General features: G+C 51.5%; 1 protein-coding gene across 7 annotated transcripts in view; it reads left to right on the top strand.

Moving 5' to 3' along the window:
• DCTN1 (dynactin subunit 1) overlaps positions 1-16,797 on the top strand; it is a 76,350-nt gene extending 59,553 nt beyond the window's left edge. For all 7 annotated transcript variants that reach the window (XM_061583723.1, XM_061583725.1, XM_061583724.1 and 4 more), the window contains 18 exons: positions 1,872-2,069; positions 2,491-2,695; positions 3,844-3,922; positions 4,304-4,463; positions 5,194-5,298; positions 5,604-5,795; positions 6,139-6,258; positions 8,248-8,400; positions 9,273-9,433; positions 9,586-9,754; positions 10,438-10,506; positions 10,863-10,925; positions 11,024-11,173; positions 11,317-11,478; positions 12,154-12,285; positions 15,177-15,305; positions 15,605-15,747; positions 16,548-16,797. In XM_061583723.1, the coding sequence (XP_061439707.1) occupies positions 1,872-2,069; positions 2,491-2,695; positions 3,844-3,922; positions 4,304-4,463; positions 5,194-5,298; positions 5,604-5,795; positions 6,139-6,258; positions 8,248-8,400; positions 9,273-9,433; positions 9,586-9,754; positions 10,438-10,506; positions 10,863-10,925; positions 11,024-11,173; positions 11,317-11,478; positions 12,154-12,285; positions 15,177-15,305; positions 15,605-15,747; positions 16,548-16,782 (2,625 nt within the window). In that variant the 3' untranslated portion in view covers positions 16,783-16,797. The remainder of the gene's footprint in view (positions 1-1,871; positions 2,070-2,490; positions 2,696-3,843; positions 3,923-4,303; positions 4,464-5,193; positions 5,299-5,603; positions 5,796-6,138; positions 6,259-8,247; positions 8,401-9,272; positions 9,434-9,585; positions 9,755-10,437; positions 10,507-10,862; positions 10,926-11,023; positions 11,174-11,316; positions 11,479-12,153; positions 12,286-15,176; positions 15,306-15,604; positions 15,748-16,547) is intronic.
• The last annotated feature ends 1,115 nt before the right edge of the window (positions 16,798-17,912 follow it).

Raw genomic sequence — 17,912 nt, 5'->3', positions numbered from 1 at the left:
GGGAATCAAGAACAACACCGAGGCTGCGAACCTGGTCCTTCAGGGGCAATCTTACCCCATTCAACACCAGGTCAAAATCACCCAACTTCCTCCTATCTCCCAGAAGCAGTACCTCGGTCTTGTCGGGGTTCAGCTTTAGCCTGTTTCCTCCCATCCATTCACTTACGGCCTCCAGGCACTTGGAAATGGTAACCACAGCCATCTCTGGTGAGGACTTAAATGAGAGATAGAGCTGAGTGTCATCCGCATATTGGTGGCACTGCAGCCCAAATCTCCTGATGATGCCCCCCAGAGGTTCCCCTTCCCTGCTCTGCAGACCAGTCCTCCCCTCCCTTCCTTGACATGCGGGGGGCGGGGCGGGACGAAAGGCTTTTCCTGTCTTAAGATTACCCCTACTGTAATACATAAGTGCTAGTCTCTCCTTGGCACGTGGAATACTGGTATAAATTTAGCATAATTAATTTACTTGCTTTAAAATGTGATGCACCAAGCTGTCATTACCAGGCTTACAAATAATCCATCCCATGTGTGAGAACCAGAAAATGTAGACAACTTTTTGTCAAGTCCTGCAAATATATGTTCAGAGAAACCTGCATTCTGTGCCTGTGAGAGACCGTAGAGGTGGAAGGTAGCGCCACGTAGTGGAACGGAGATGGCATTGCAGCCCTTCCATGGGTTTGCCTTAGTAGAGCTAGACATTGGGGTGGGGAACCCTTTTGGTTACACAGGCCAGGTCCTTGCTAGGTTCGGCCTCATGGGCAAAATTAGACAGGTGGGCAGGGCTGATGGGAGTTGTAGTCCAAATCATCTGAAGGTTGGCAAAGGCGACAATATAGGTCCATGCTGCAGAGAGCTGCCTGCCCTTTCTTTCCTTCCATGGAGTTCCTCGTCTGCAGCTTGTGATCCTACTTACTGTTTCCAGCTGCACCACCACCCTTTTTTAATGCACACCCCTTGCCAAAAGCTTGTGCGTCATTTTGAAAACCTGGAAGCTCTGAAGAACTGGAGATAATTGGCAGAATTAGTTCATTTCTTTAATTTAGTGCAGCCACTAAATTGCAGGTGGTTATATTTTTGTGCTCCAAGGATCACGCAACCCAAGTCCTCATTGCTGTGCGTTACTTATTCATTTTAAGAACGTACTTGCCACCTTTCAGTAGAACTCTGCTACTTTCACTCGATCACTGCGCTTAACATAGGAAATGGACCTTTAGTGTGGCAGCACCTACCCTGTGGAATTCCCTCCCCTTAAATATTAGACAGGCGCCATCTCCGTTATCTTTTAGGCGCCTACTGAAGACCTTCCTCTTTCAACAAGCCTTTTCAGTAGAGACCTTATCCCAGACTGCATCTGTGTTGGAATTGCTTTTTAAGAGGTTTTTTAAGCTTTTTTTAAAAAAATGTTTTAATATATGTTTCAACATTTTTTTTAAAAGATGTTTTGTTTTAATACATTTTAAAGTCTGTTTTTATGATGTTTTAGAGTGTTTTTAGTGTTCTTGTTTGCTGCCCTGGGCTCCTGCTGGGAAGACGGGCAGGATATAAATTTAATAAGAAACAGACAAAGAAAGAAATAAAGCTATTTTTAGAGCAGCTTATAAGTAAAACACAAAGTCTGGTACCTTTTGATAGTCATTGACAACTCAGTGCTGCTGTCCTTGTTAGTGGAGGCTTCTGTGTGAAAGTCAACAGGCGCTCTTCCATTAACAGCGCGAAGTGGCAGGAGGGTCTCCACTGGTGTCAGTAAGACTGCTGCTTGGAGGCCCAGGCTGGACCACGAAGGGAGTGTTACCTCTGCCTGAAAGCCGGCAGCTTCTCTGCATGGGACCCAGTGCGCTGGCACTGAGAGCGCCGTTTGCTTTGCCTTGCAGGAGGAGGAGCACTTGCGTCTCCAGGTGCGAGACCTGGAGGAGAAACTGGAGACCCTCAAGATGAAGCGGAACGAAGACAAGGCCAAGCTGAAGGAGCTGGAGAAGTACAAGATCCAGCTGGAGCAGGTCCAGGAGTGGAAGAGCAAAATGCAGGAGCAGCAGGCGGAGCTCCAGAAGCGCCTGAAGGAGGCCAAAAAGGTGAGGTGGCAGGTAGACCAGACAGGCAGGCAGCTGCAAAGAATTCGGGGGACTGGGGAGGCTCATCTGGGTGGGGGTGCATCCAGCAGCGAGGGAAGGGCTCAGTTTCACATGCCACTCCATAGGACTAGTAAATTACCTGCCTCTCAGGGTCTCGTTTAAGGGGGATGCGTCTCTTCCCTTTGTCTCCTAGAATGTTTCAGCTTCAAAACGCCACCGTCCCCCCCAGCCCGGATTGAGACTTGCGCGCAGGCTGCTTGGCTTGTCCTTCCCCCAGTGCTGTTCAGAGGGCCTTTCCCAAATCTGACTTGACCTGTTAGCACGAGGCCCTGGGTCAGTTGCCACGGGGGCCAGTCACCTGCTGTTGCTTCAGGGGGCAGCCGCATGACTGACCAGGCGTCGCTGCCCCCTTTCCTCACAGGAAGCCAAAGAGGCCCTGGAGGCCAAAGAGCGCTACATGGAGGAGATGGCCGACACGGCGGATGCCATTGAGATGGCCACTCTGGATAAGGAGATGGCAGAGGAGCGGGCCGAGTCCCTGCAGCAGGAGGTGGACTCTCTGAAGGAGAAGGTGGAATATCTCACCATGGACCTGGAGATCCTGAAGCATGAGATCGAGGAGAAGGGTGAGGAGGGGACGGGGGCCTCTGCCAAGCGGGGGCGGGTCAGCTGGGAGGACAACAGAAACAGGTGCATCTGGCTTGGTTGGAGGGGACACACCAGATTGGGGCAGGGACCCTCATTTGAAAATGGGTTGTTGGCAATGGGGTTTTGTTGGGCTTTTTTTTTTACTCTTGGGGAAAGGATAAATCCAGATTAAACTGGGGTTGCGCGATGGGGGAGAGGCAGGTACGGGCTGGCATTCTGATGCCAATGATATCATGTGTTGGCCTCCTTTGGGAGGAAGGGCTGGGTATAAATTTAATAAACAGATAAATAAATTAAATAAAAAATATGGATGCTGTAAAAAGGCGCACCAGCCCTGTAGCAAACACCCCTCTGAAAGTGCCCGAGTTTTGGGTGGTATGTTAGTGCTAGTCCTCCTCAGAGTAGACCCATTGAAGTTCATAGACATGACTAGGTTAGGTTCATTCACTTCAGCAGGTCTGCAACCCATTGTGTGCTCCTGATGAGTCAGCAGGCATGAAAAGCAATCCTTGGTAGAGGATTGGCCTTCAGTAACCAACGTCAGAAGCGCTCTGTTTGTGGGAGTCACCCGTCCCCTGCTCAGCCAGGCCCCTTTTGGCCTCCAGGAGCTAAATCCCACCCCTGCCCAGACACTGTTTTATTTCCAACCACCCCTTGGGCTTCTCTCCCCTGCCAAGGAAGGGGCACAGCTGAGGCAGCAGCCCCTGCGCTCTCCATTGTGTCCCTTCGCCTGGATGCTCAGTCTCCGGTCAGGCGGGAGACACATCCTGGGGTTTCCTTTGGGGAGGACGAGCTCCAAGCAGCAGAAGAGTTGAGCCTGCTGGTCACTTGGATCCCTCCCCAGCTCCACCGTAGGCAGACAAGCAAGTGGCCAGCCAGCCACCTGCAGTGATGGGTGAGGCTCTGCCCTCCTGACAAGGGCCGGGCTGTGCCACAGTAGCAAGAACTGTGGGTGGCCACGTAGCAGGAAGGCAGCTGAGCCGCCACACCTAGAGTCTGGGGTGGGGTTGGGGTGGCCATCTGCTGAGCCAGAGGGCTGCTCTTCTTCCACCTACATTGGTGATTGCGGACGAGTGAGCGCTGTGCCTGCAGAAGAGCCATTGTGTGCTGCTGCCCGTCTCTCCAGGTTCTGACGGTGCTGCCTCCAGTTACCATGTCAAGCAGCTAGAAGAGCAGAATGCCCGGCTGAAGGAGGCCCTCGTGCGGTAGGAGCACAAGCATGCAGCACCCCCTAGCCCAACCCCACGTCGCTGGGGACGCTGTTCCTGCAGCCCCTGAAGGCAGGAGCGTGAGATCCACCCTGCCCTGCTTGGGCCCGTGATGTGAGCTGTTTCCATTGCAGAAAGGACGTGCCTTGGTCCCAGAGGAGTTGCTTCCTCTTGAACGGGGCCCAGACTCCTCCTGGGGGGAGGGAGGCCTGAGGGTTTGGGGGATGGGAGAGGAGGGAGCAAGCTTTTCCCGCTTTCTCCATGCAAGGAATATTCCTTCCTTCCCCACCTGGTTTGGGAGGGAAAGTCAGGCTCCCCCCCGTGGGTCCCCTGCGTGACCCCTGCGTGACTCTGGCCCTCTCACTTCTGTCTTGGAAGGATGCGGGACTTGTCTGCCTCAGAGAAGCAGGAGCACGTGAAGCTTCAGAAGCACATGGAGAAGAAGAATGCGGAGCTGGAGTCCCTGCGCCAGCAGAAGGAGAAGCTGCAGGATGAGCTGAAGCAGGCGGAAAGGACCATCGATGAGCTGAAGGAGCAGGCAAGTTGGGTCCGCTGGGTTTGGATGGGCCACGCACCTTCAGCTGGCCAGCTGGCATCTCCTCCAAGTCAGCGTTCAGCTACACTTGGGCATAGTTGGGGAAGGAGGGTGGGCCGGTGGAGGCATGGCAGGCGAGGGACTCCATAGTCCATGCCTGGTGGGCATCCTCCACCCCGATCTCTGTTCTAACCCGCCTTCCCCAATATGGAAGCACAAAGGAGCAGAAAAGAGACACTTGTGAAAACATGTGTGTGTGTGTGTGTGTGTGTGTGTGTGTGTGTGTGTGTGTGTGTGTGTGTGTGTGTGTGTGTGTGTGTGTGTGTGTGTGTGTGTGTGTGTGTGTGTGTGTGTGTGTGTGTGTGTGTGTGTGTGTGTGTGTGTGTGTGTGTGTGTGTGTGTGTGTGTGTGTGTGTGTGTGTGTGTGTGTGTGTGTGTGTGTGTGTGTGTGTGTGTGTGTGTGTGTGTGTGTGTGTGTGTGTGTGTGTGTGTGTGTGTGTGTGTGTGTGTGTGTGTGTGTGTGCGCGCGCCTCATCTGGACATTATGCAGGTGAAGTGGCTGCAAACTCCCTGCGGTGATGGTCAGAGGCTCAGCCTCGGTGCCCAGAGATGGGCTCCCTGTGCTCTCCTGGGCAGGTGCTGGAGGGCGAAGGCTGCGGTCCCGGTAAAGCCACCTGCACCCAGCCTGTTTCAGGCCAGGGCTCAGCCCCTGTTTGTATGTGATTTTCTCCAGGTGGATGCAGCTCTGGGGGCTGAGGAGATGGTGGAGACCCTGACCGAGAGGAGCCTGGATCTGGAGGAGAAGGTCCGGGAGCTCCGCGAGACAGTTGGAGACTTGGTGAGAGTGGGCAGACTGGAGCCGGATCTCCCCAGGCCAAGGCAGGGCAGAGAGGGGCAGGTGGTCTCTTCCCCATACTTCAGGGCAAGGTGCTGGCCGTGGGGTGTGGGGTGCTTCTGTCCAGTGGCTATGGAAGGGGGGAGGGGTGCCTCTGCTTCTTGTGTCTGCAGATGCGGCCCCCAGGCAGGCTGTGAGTGGGGCAGCCCCTCCCTGCAGCTGCCGTCTTGCCTCTCGCCCGCAGAGCCCTGTGCGTAATGGGCCTGCTGTTCACACTCCCCGGTGGGTCCCTGCCGCTTCCCTTTCAGGAAGCCATAAATGAGATGAACGACGAGCTGCAGGAGAACGGCAGGGAGACGGAGCTGGAGCTGCGGGAGCAGCTGGACATGGCCACGGCGCGCGTCCGGGAGGCCGAGAAGCGCGTGGAGGCAGCGCAAGAGACGGTGGCTGACTACCAGCAGACCATCAAGAAGTATCGGGAGCTGACTGCGCACCTGCAGGTACTGGAGGGCCCCAGAGCAGGCCGGCCTTTGTGTGTCAAGGCCCCCACCTTACCCAGTTCTGTTCTTAGTCCTGGAAAAGGAAGGGGCCACACTCATCGTGCTGGGAAACATTGTCTTCCCCTGATCTAAACAAACGCTTCTGCTGACTCCCCCATCCCAATTGCCGGAGGTTCGGCCACGAAATGTATGTTGGGATGTGTTCTCTCTCTCTCTGGTTACACCTTTGCCCCGTCAAGTGCATCTTGAGCTTGCCAGGCATACCCTTGTTCCCCCTTGCGCCGTGCTCGCCTCCCGTGGCACTGCCTGCCCCACATGTCTGACTCTGCCCTCTGTGTTCCAGGATGTGAACCGAGAGCTGATGAACCAGCAGGAGGCGTCTGTGGAGAGGCAGCAGCAGCAGCCCCCACCCGAAATGTTTGACTTCAAGATTAAATTTGCTGAGACGAAAGCACACGCCAAGGTATGCTCAATAGGCAACCAGTATGTGCACTGACAGAGACAAATCCTTCACTTGGCAGGCATTGGGGGGTGGGCAAGGGGTGGAGGAACAGAGAACAAGAAAACTGAGGTGGGGGAAACACCGTTTTCCCTCCAAAGCCCACCCTGGAATTTGGGAAGGGGAGATTGGGGTGGGGGCACCCAACATGGGTTTTTTTAAGCAGTGTTTCGAAATAATGGTACAGATTGTTTCAATTCAGACAGTTCAATATTCTAAGGCTCAGAGTGAAAGTTTAGAACTAGTATTTCAGAAACTGTTTCTGATTAGAGTAGAAATCTTGAATTATTCTAGTATTTTCATGGATTGTTTACTGGGATGAAGCAGGATATCAGTAAAATAAATAAATCAACACAGGTTCAGGATAGCTAACTTTGTCTACGTTACCAGGGGTGTTTTTAGGCTCATCTGACACTTGCTTAGCTAATGAAAGCAAGCCCTGCTGCGTTCAAGGGATTCTGTCCAGCAAAGTCATCCAGTTGGCACAAGGACTTCTGCTGGTGCCACATAATTTTGCCTCCTTTCCCTATACACCCACTGTGCCCCCCCAGTCTGTTCCAGAGGGTTGGTAACTCATCAGAACAGATTTGGGGGGCACACAGCAGGGGGGAAGGGGGAGTTCTATTGCACGGGCCAAAGTCCTTGTGCAAATGGGATGTCTTCATTGAAGCCAACCTCACGTGCATCGTAAGTGTTGCTACAAAGTTTTAACTGGATATCCAGGGTTCTTTGTGGCTGTTGCTTGATGATGTTATGGGGATGTTTAATTTTGAGCTTTCCCTGTGAAGAGTGTTTTCTGCCTCTCTGTGATAATGCTGAGATCTGTCTGCTGACCAGGATCTCCAGAGCTACACTAAGCACATCCAGGATGGACTCCCGTTCCCTCCCACAGCATCATGCCATATTGCAACCTGTTTTGTAAAATCCCAACCCTCCGGTCCAGGGGAGGTTTGCCCTGAGGCAGTCGGAGGGGTCTGCAGCTAAATCTCCTTTTGGTGCCTCTAGGCCACTCTTTCAAATGCCAAGCAGTATAACCTTCCTTTGGTTTGCTTCAAAGTTAGTGGTGATTTCTGTTTTCAGTTTTGATTTTATTCCCGTTTGGCAAAGATTGAGGGCACCTCAGGGTGTAGCAGCAACTCCAACTCTTTTAACATTTTTATATTTGTAATTAATATGTGAAAAAATGTTTATACTTTTACATTTTGTAAATATACCTAACAGTCCAATTTTATCTGCTAAGTTATACAAAAACTATTTCATATACTCAAAATAGTAAATTTACATTTAATTAAAAAAGTATTGCATATATTTCAGATTTTATCCAATTTCAGTATTTGCAGAGCTGCTGGGTGGGCAGGTTTTCTCCATGTCATTTGCAAAGTTACATCTGTAAGCATTCAAGTGTTCACCTCGGCTCTGGCAAGGTGTGGCAAGTGCTGGAGAGAGTTTGTGGCCTTGGTTTGTGGCTGGGCCTTGGCTCTAGCCATCCTGAGAGTCCTGTGGCCTCAGGTGGGGAAACAGATTGAAGTCCCTTGCCAGGGCTCTCTGGCTTGTCCTGACGTTTGCTGATAGCCTGAAGGAATCGCACCATGCTCCTTTCTCTCTTGCTGTCCGCTCCTGATCGGCACAACCCAGGACAGTTGAAGCTGCAGCAGCGGATGGAAGGAAGGAACCAAATTTCGAAGTGGGTGTTTAAAAAGCCCCAGTAGAGTGGACGGAAGCTGTCCTGGGGGGAGCTCACTTGGCACACACTGTAGAATGAGAGCAGCAGCAGCAGCCTTGGAGTGTGGCTTTTGCGGTGTTCCTGCTCTCCCCTGTCTAGTCAGCACCTCCTCCTCCCACCCTGCCAAAACGTTCATATTGGAGCCTAAAGGTTCCTGGGGGTTTCCATGGTGTTGCTGAGAGCCCTGAGGGCTGGAGAGCTCACTGGGCTCCTCGTTCCCTCCCTTCCAGGCCATTGAAATGGAGCTGCGCCAGATGGAGGTGCAGCAGGCCAACCGACATGTCTCCCTCCTCACCTCCTTCATGCCCGACAGCTTCCTGCGCCATGGCGGGGACCATGACTGCATCCTGGTGCTCCTCCTCATCCCCCGGCTCATATGCAAGGTAGGTGGGCAGGCAACGGGGGCAGGGGCTGGCTCACAATCCTCTCACTGCCTCGTGTCTGTTTCTGACACAAACATACACGTAGCTAAATGGTTTAGCTCAAGAAACAAATCTTTGCTAACACATTTCCTGCGGACAAAGCTACACGGTCTGAAATTTCCTACCTGAACTTGAATCATTATTATAACTTTCCTTGTTTTACTCAAACATTACCCAATAGCATATACAGTTGAACATGACCCTGAAACTTCAAGTTTCAATTTATTATAAAAACACTCAATTTTCTAAATAAATTATTTAACCCTTCCCTTACTTTTACAGTGTGACCTAATTTTATCATGCATCCCAAATTTTCAGCATCCAGGCTGCTAAAGGTGGATCCTTCTTTTTACCATTTACAACTCACAGACATTCTAGCTGCCGTGAAAAGATTAATTCCCCTCAAAACTCCCAACAGATATTACAAAGCACAATCAGTGGTCGCAGTGGGTCTAATACCAAAATACACCTAGTTGGTTGTTCTGTGTGATCAAGGGCTGGCCTCCCGTTTTGGCCAGTCGGAGGAGGCTGGCTGGACCAGGGAGCGGCCCTGGCATGAGGCAGCCGCTTCCATCTTAGGGGCAGCCCACGTGCCCCATAGGAAAATACAGCTGCAAGGCCTTGGGCAAGGCCAGCCGACTGAGCGGGACTCAAGAGGAACAGAAATGCAGGTTGGGCATAGTCTCCTCCAGCCCTTCTGCCGCCCTTGGCCTGGCGTAGACTGTCGACTGTTGCAGACCAGTGGAACAGGATCACTGCGGCAATGTAGTGGGGCAGAGGATGCACTGAGCCTCTGACAGGTCTCTCTCTCTCTCTCTCTCTCTCTGGAAAAGGCTGAGCTGATCAGCAAGCAGGCCCAGGAGAAATTTGAGCTGAATGAGAATTGCGCAGAGCGTGCTGGCCTCCGGGGAGCCCCAGGAGAGCAACTGAGCTTTGCAGCCGGCCTGGTGTATTCCCTTCTCCTCCTGCAAGCAACACTGCACAAATACGAGCAGTGAGTGGTTCTTGAGTTGGGTGCTCCAGCAAATCCCCCAAGGCAGCAAGGGGAGGTGCCTGAGTGGGCTGTCTGTGTGACCTCCTGACTTAAACCCTGACGGCTTGTGCCTTTGCCCTTCTTGTCGCCCCCACCCCACGCCGGCCAACCAGGGCCTTGAACAAGTGCAGCGTGGAGATCTACAAAAAAGTGGGGACACTGTACCCTGAAATGAGCGTGCATGAACGGTCCCTGGACTTCCTGATTGAGCTGCTGTACAAGGACCAGCTGGATGAGACCGTCAACGTGGAGCCCTTGACCAAAGCCATCAAGTACTATCAGGTGAGGCACCAGCTGGGGGCACCAGCAGAGCTTGGAAAAGTTCCTTTTTTGAACTACAACCCACATCAGCCCAATCCAATGGCCATGCTGGCTGGGGCTGATGGGAGTTGTAGTTCAAAAAAGTAACTTTTCCAAGCTCTGATCAGTGATCTGATTTATGGTTGGAAGCCTGACTCCCCCCTCCCAAGTATTCCCCCCCCCAATTCCAGCACTGGCTTATATCACCCCTGGTGGGGGGGAAATGCTGAGCGTACCCAGCAGCCCCTTAAGAACATAAGAAGAGCCTGCTGGATCAGGCCAGTGGCCCATCTAGTCCAGCATCCTGTTCTCACAGTGGCCAACCAGGTGCCTGGGGGAAGCCCGCAAGCAGGACCCGAGTGCAAGAACACTCTCCCCTCCTGAGGCTTCCGGCAACTGGTTTTCAGAAGCATGCTGCCTCTGACTAGGGTGGCAGAGCACAGCCATCACGGCTAGTAGTCAGGTTCTTTAAAGAGTCGGGGGTGCCATCGTGTTGCCATCCCGGATCCTCCGAGCACCCTTGCATTTCCTGCAACTCCCCTGGTAGTGGCTGGATGAACAAAGGGCAAGGCCAGCTGGCTTGTTTGTTAACGGGGCAAGGCCCTCCAGTGTTGTCTTGGCTAGTGGCTGCGGCGCCTCCCCTCTTATTTTCCTCTCTCTTCCAGCACCTGTATAGCATCCATCTGGCTGACCAGACTGAAGACTGCACTATGCAGCTGGCTGACCACATCAAGGTGAGGGAGGGTTCAGTTGCCTTGCCGGCCCCTTCAGTTCTGGGGAGAACTTCCACCTTCAGCAGTAGCATGACGTGATCTCCCTTCCCCTGCATCATCAGACCCCTTCTCCTCTCCCACTCCGGAGCTGGTTGCTGCCTCTTTCTGTCCTCCTGGGAGAGACAGAGAAGGGATGGGTGTCTGGTTGGCCTGGGCCACCTGCAGTTTTCTCCAGGCCCCTCATGAGGGCCAGGGCTTGTGAGGCCTTTCTAGGGCAAGAAGAGCAAGGGAGGCCTGGAGTCTCCCTGGCACCACTGCTGCCTTTCGTGGCGGTGTCTGTTCTGTGCCACGGTGACACTGCTTCTGCTTGCTTGCAGTTCACCCAGAGTGCCTTGGACTGCATGAGCGTGGAAGTGGGCAGGCTGCGGTCCTTCCTGCAGGTAAGCACGGAGGGTGGCAGCCAACAGACACGTCTGTCTCCCTTGTGAGGCTGTTTACACCAGCTGAGGACCCTGACTTTGCCCTTCACACCTTTCAGACTGGGCAGGAAGCATCTGACTTGGCCATTCTCCTGAAGGACCTGGAGACCTCCTGCAGTGACATCAGGCAGTTCTGCAAGAAAATCAGGCGCCGTATGCCTGGCACCGATGCCCCCGGCATTCCTGCAGCACTTGGTTTTGGACAGCAGGTGGGTCACCTGGCCCAGAACAGCCTCTGGGGCTCCAGTCCACTCGTGGGCATGAAGTGCTCCCTTGCCAGTGGAGAACACACTGAACATCCTAACGTACATTGCTACATGTTGGTCCTGGTCTGCATTCTCTGATGTCACAGGTCTCAGACACGCTGCTGGATTGCCGTAAGCACCTGACGTGGGTGGTGGCTGTGCTGCAAGAGGTGGCAGCTGCAGGGGCTCAGATGATTGCCCCCCTGACTGAGAATGAGGGCCTGCAGGCTGTGAAACTGGAAGACCTGGCCTTCAAGGCCAGCGAGCAGGTAAGGGGCCTCTCCTGCCGCCTTCCTCTCCCCCACCTCAGCTCCATGTTTGCTAACGTGTATTAGGATCCCTGCTCCACAGATTGGTTTCCCTCTTGTCTGGGATACTCAGCTCAGGAACTCAAGGGCACAGGTCAGGGGACAAGAGCTTTGCTTCCATGTCGTTGTCACACTGTGGAACTCTCTGCTTCAGGTGCTGCTAGCATTTAGCAGTATGCAGAGTTGGCCCAAGACATTTCACTGCCCCAAGTGCAGTAGCGCGGAGGGGGCTGATGTTGGGGGTTTCATTCTGGCTCACGTACAGCTACTTCACAGGAGTTTGAACAAAGTAGCCGCTTAGCTTCCTTGTGCAGCTGGATAGCCATATTCACCAGGGGAGGGGGTATATCGTGGGGGTTCAAGGGATTGCGCTGGGCCATGTCCCCAGGGCTAAGGTGGAGCCTGTGACAGGGTGCCTCACTTCACACCTGCTCAGTGCAAAGAAGTGGCCATTTCTGCTGCTGCTCTCTGAGGCACACCAGGGCCAAGCCTAGCCTGAGGTCTCCTGCGGCCACCTTCCTTTCCCACTCAGGACTGGTGAGCTCTCTGTAGAACTTGTTGCGCCCAGCCAGGGAGTAATCTTACTGTGAAAAGTGCGTTGTTGGCACCCACTGGACCTGTCCGATTCCTTTTCAGATCTATGGCGTGCAAGGCATCAATCCGTCCGAGTGTCTGCGCCAGTCATGCAACATCCTCATTGCCACCATGAACAAAATGGCCACCGCCATGCAAGAGGGTGAATATGATGCTGACAAGCCTCAGACCAAGGTGAGTCTGGCCAGAGCTCAGAGAAGGCAGGAGTTCACTTTCCCTGCCAGCAGTTGCCAAGATACCCAGTGAGCCCAAGCACTGCAGACAAATCCCCCTTGCTTGGGCTGGGTTTACTGGGTCAGCCTACTGGCCAGAGGGAAGTGTCCCTGTCTGTGTCCCAGTGAAAGCCTCTCCTTTTTCAGCCCTACTGAAAGGAGGATCTGGACAGAGAGAAGTTTTTCTTTATAGAATCACATTATAGTGGAGTTGGAAGGGGCCTACAAGGCCATCGAGTCCAACCCCCTGCTCAATGCTGGAATCCAAGTTCAAGCATATCTGACAGGTGCCTGTCCAGGTGCCTCTCTCATAACACAAAAACTTGGGGCCATCCATTGAAGCTGAATGTTGGAAGATTCAGGACAGGCAAAAGAAAGGACTCCTTCATGCAGTGCATAGTTAAACTGTGGAATTCGCTCCCACCAGAGGCAGCGATGGCCACCAACTTGGATGGCTTTAAAAGAGATTAGACAGATTCATGGAGGAAAAGGCTACAGCAGTGGCTACTAGCCAAGATGGCTGCACTCTGCCTCCACTGTCAGGGCAGGATGCTTCTGAATGCCAGTTGCTGGCAACTAGTTCAGAAAAAAAGAGTTCAGGATAAATAATACAGAACTGTAAGAATTTTAATGCATCAAACACCAAAAGCAAACTTTCAGTATGTATTCCAAAGGCACTTATATCACCAGTTGACGAGACAAATACGCATGTGCTGCTCCTTCGGGTTTGGCCAGATGCATTTCGACAACCTGCCTCCTGCAGTGGCCACCTGCATAAACCTAACAGAAAAATACAAATAGTATTGGTCAGTGCCTCAAAAGGAAAAAAGCTTTTATAGCAACTATATATATTATCAAATCAAATCAAATATTATTGTGCAGTCATGGACCCGACGATATACTATATATATTATATATAATGGCAATCACCCAGGCTTTTGAATAAAAAATCAGTTCAAACTGGAAACAATGTATATCACTGACTAATGTGGCATGCCACAAATCCTACATAAAGATTTTTTGAAAATCTAAATTATAAAGATGATGTAACTAATCATTTAATATAAAGCCAATCTGATATAAGATGCTTACAGTGTAATTCTGGTGGATAATGAATTAAATCTTAAAAAGAAGCCATGGGTAAGAGCAACTGTCCAGATCCAAAGTTTTTATGGATAAATTTAAAATCAAAAGTTAAAACAGATGTGGGATCAATTTGCTGTCAGATCCTCCCACAGCTGTTGGTCATATAGGTAACAATTAACCCCTTCCAAGGCACTGTCCAAATCAGGCTATTGAGAACAATCGAGGCTTTTGCAAACAGGAAAGCTGCCAACTCTGAAACAGGGACTTGAGATTGCATTATGTATAGCAAATGGAGGGAGGATTGTATCATAATTGGGCAGCTGTTCGCTGACCTTCGGCCAGTTGCCTGGCTGATCCTCCCCCCCCCCAATTTAAGAAAAAATATTTAAGAACTTAGTGTAGTCTCTTTTGATGTATAATCACCACAGGTTGTACCCAGTGGGTGTGTCTTCTAAGAATCCAAAGTTACCCCTAAATGGCCATATTCCTGTATTTTTCCTGTTATCCCCTTTCAAGATGTGTTTTTATGGTGATTTTTAGTTACCATTGCAGCATGAGCACAAACCTTTTCAGGTTTGAACTGACATGATATCTCACCAGGTTTGGAGATGTAGGATAGCTTTTTAGTTTATTTTTTTAATACCAAAATTTAAATGAAAACACACAATATACTCAAATCATCATAAGAATTCTTCTGGAATAAGTAATAAAAGCATATTAAAATGATAGATTTTCAGCCAAAACAGACTGTTCTATACTGTGTGCTTAATATTTTTATGGTCAAATTCTAGCTAAATAAATTCATATATGTTGTATTTTAATTTAATTATGTTCGCCACCTAGAGTGGCCGTTTCTTCAGCCAGATAGGCGGCCTAAAAATAAAATTTTATTTATTATTATTATCAAACAAATGCATGAAAATAATCAGAAGTGCAATAACCACAATGGTCAGCTATTAAGTGTACAGAAAGCTTGTTGTCATACAGATATCAATCGAATCCCATATTAATTACGATACAGCAGGGCCCCACTCATGTGGCAGGTTACGTTCCAGACCCCTGCCGGAAAGCGGAACTCATTGAAAAGAATGGCGTGTGACACCTGAAAACCGCCGTAAAAGCAGAACAAGCGCCGTATGAGTAGGGCTTTAGTCTAATTGCGTCTGAGACTGCCGCATTAGCAAAGCGGCATAAAGCGAAGCGGCGTAAAGTGGGGCTCTACTGTACAGGAGACCAATTCAAATCCTCATTCAAACACCCTGGCATCCGTGTCTTCAGGGAAAAGATCCAAAGAAGTTCCCTCCTCCTTAGCTTACTCTCAAGTTGTTTTCCTGATCTAATTATTCTTTCCAGAGTCCAAAACTTTAAGTTTACTATTTGTATTTTTTTCTAAACGTTTGCATTTTGTTAAGGACAAGTAACTCTTTTCTGTTGATCAGTGGCTACTAGCCCCAATGACTGACAAAGGCAGTCTGAATGCCTCTGAATGCCAATTACTGGGAATCATCGCAAGTGGGGAGAACGCTGCTTTTGCAATCAGGTCCTGCTTGTGGGTTTTCTGTTGGGGCATCCGGTTGGCCACTGTGGCAATCAGGATGCTGGCCTAGATGGCCCCCCTTTGGCCTGATCCAGATGCAAGGCTCTTTTTACGACTGCCGTTCTTACCTGTAATCATCTGGTCTGTGTGATGGGGCATGTTTGTCATCTCGAGCTGCCTCCCAGAACCTGGTCAAGATCTGAGCAGGCCAACATCCATCCCTCTTGCAGCCCCCTCTCCCAGTGGATCTGCGAGCAGCTGCTTTGCGAGCGGAGATCACAGATGCAGAGGGCCTGGGGCTCAAGCTAGAGGACCGAGAGACTGTCATCAAGGAACTCAAGAAGTCCCTCAAAATCAAGGTCAGACCCCTCCCCCGCCATTCTCCACCAGCATAAGGAGCTGTCTCACCTTCCCCCTCCCCCTAGAATGAAATGGACTGAGCCAGCAGAGCACTGCCCCAGCGCATGAGCCCAGTCTGCCAGGGGGCACTTCCTGGCCTGCCCTGGAGGTGGACGCCAGTTGACCCACCCTCCTGCTGCCTGGTTTATGGTGGTGGTGTGCCAGTGAAGAGCTCTGGCTGACTCTTGGGTGCCTCCTCTGGTGTGCTGGAGGCCTGGCAGCCCCTGTTCTCATGTGCTCTCGTCCTCTTGCTGTCCAGGGCGAGGAACTGAGTGAAGCTAACGTCCGCTTGAGCCTCCTGGAGAAGAAGCTGGACAGTGCCTCCAAGGATGCCGACGACCGGGTGGAGAAGATCCAGACAAAGCTGGACGAGACCCAGGCTCTGCTGAAGAAGAAAGAGAAGTATGCAAGGGGTGGTGGTGGAGGGCTGTCCTCAGACACCTGGGGGGTGCCTTCTGTGCCAGAGTCGCATCCTCTTATGTCCCTTGGAGGTTGCCAGGACATAGATCAGGGTGTGGTCTTTACAGGGGTGTTGATCCTGTGTCTGGTGACTTCAGTGCCAAGATGTAATCCATTCCCTGGCACAGCATTTGGCAGCCTGAAAATCTTGGCCATTGCTTTTTGAAAAGAGTCTGTAGCCCTTGTGTTTACACAGACTGGTTTTCAATCTGTCCCTCTCCATTCTGTTCTTATGCCCAAACTTAAATATTGCTTAATTGCTGGACACAGCCTGCTTCTTTGAATGATCCAAAAATACTTAATTGGCAACTCAGCTCTGGCCCTGAAGCATGCAGGTATGTGCACCCATACACACACACACACACAAGTTGGGGGAAGACTTGTGTTGTCTGATAGCAAAGAGTGGTATTTGAGGGGAGAAATCCCAACTCCAGTTAAATGGTCTTGGAAGACACCGGTTCCTGAAACCCTGAAGAGCTGCTTCCCAAACCCTTTAGCGAGGCAGGCTGTGGGTATGTGCCAGTGCAAAGCATGCGCCTTCCCTGTTATTTGCCAGCCCAGGAGGCTGCCTGTTCCCACAGGCTGCAGCTGAGCCTTTTCTGACAGCTGTTGCCACGCGGTGGGTGCAGAAGGACAGGAAGCTGCCCTGTCAGCTGAGGGAGCTGCGCGTCTTTCAGGCATCGCCTGGATCCAGGCTAGCACTGACTGGTGCACCTCTTTCCTCTCTCTCGCTACCCATGCAGGGAGTTTGAGGAGACAATGGATGCCCTCCAAGCGGACATTGATCAGTTGGAGTCAGAGAAGCTGGAGCTGAAGCAGCGGCTCACCAATCAGTCCAAGCGCACCATCGAGGGCCTGCGGGGAGCCCCTCCCTCAGGAATCGCTTCTGTCATCTCTGGCATCACAGGAGGTGATCTGGAGAGCGAGTGTGTGTGTGTATTTGGGGAGGGGAATGCGGGGAAGAGACGCGCTGAATGACAGGATGCCATTGGGCCAGATGCTCCGAGGAGCACACGGATGCAAAAATGGGTAGGGGAGCCTTCTGGCATCTCTTGTGTTTTCATGAGGACTCCTTTCCTTGGGGTGTCTGTTCTGTGCATCCACTGGTGTCGGCAGCCACTCGGCAGGGCATTTGGCCCAGGCTCCAGCTGGGGTAATGGGTGCAGGGGTTGTCCTGGGGCAAACCTGTTTCAGGGAATGATCAGTTGGTTCCTGCTAACCCTTAGTTTCCCCTTCCTCCATTTCCATGCAAGAATCTCTCCACCCTGCTCCTCCTCTTTTTGCCTTTCCTTGCTGATCTGGAACAGCCGGGGTGGGGCGGGGCAGGGTCTCTGGAGCCCTTTCCACAATGACTCTCCTGGAGTGTAGCAGAGGCAGTGTCAAGGTGATCAGTTTGTCATCTTTGTCCTCAGCAGTAAAATTCTACATTTTAAAATAATAATGATTCTCAAATTCAAACTCGTCAAGATCAGCAGTGCTTTTAAAACACTGAATCTCAGAATTCTGAGTTTGGTGACGTGGGTGTTCCAGGTGGGAGTCACGGGTTCTTGTGCATGGTGCTCTTGGAGCTGAGTCTCCTAGACCTGGACTGTTGCCTGCCTGGTTTCACATATGTACAAAACCTGTGTGGTTGACAGTTGCACACAAGATGATTATCCAGAAACATCTGGATCCTGTTGTGCTTTAATTTTTAGGAGATGACTAGATTAAGTCTGTTAAGTCAATGCATCACCCATTCAGTGATCTGTGCGATTGCTACCCCGAGAAAGGGCTGACCTGCTCAAAGTGTGCTGGGCTTTGAGGAGTTTGCCAGTAAAGCTTCTGCCAATGTGCACTGGCTTTGTGGTGCCGTTTTGGTGCCATCTTCCTTTTGTGTGGTGATCCACATTGGCTGTCTCCACGCATAACGCTGCCAAGTTTTCTGGCCGTCATTTCCACCAAGTGCCTTGGGGCTGTGTGAATTTCCTCCCCAAATTGGGGGCAGCTGTTTTTCCCAAAGGGCTCCATCTTGGCATGCTTGTGCTGGGTATGCCTCATGGGGATGGCCACGTTGTGATGTCAAGCCTGCCTCCCTCCCCCTGTGTCAGGCCCAGGATGTGACTCAGGAA

Source organism: Rhineura floridana, chromosome 9 (assembly GCF_030035675.1).
Source record: "Rhineura floridana isolate rRhiFlo1 chromosome 9, rRhiFlo1.hap2, whole genome shotgun sequence".
In the NCBI taxonomy this organism is placed as follows: Eukaryota; Metazoa; Chordata; class Lepidosauria; order Squamata; family Rhineuridae; genus Rhineura; species Rhineura floridana.
Note: the sequence above shows the minus strand (reverse complement) of the source record. Positions and strands in the feature narration are given on the sequence as shown.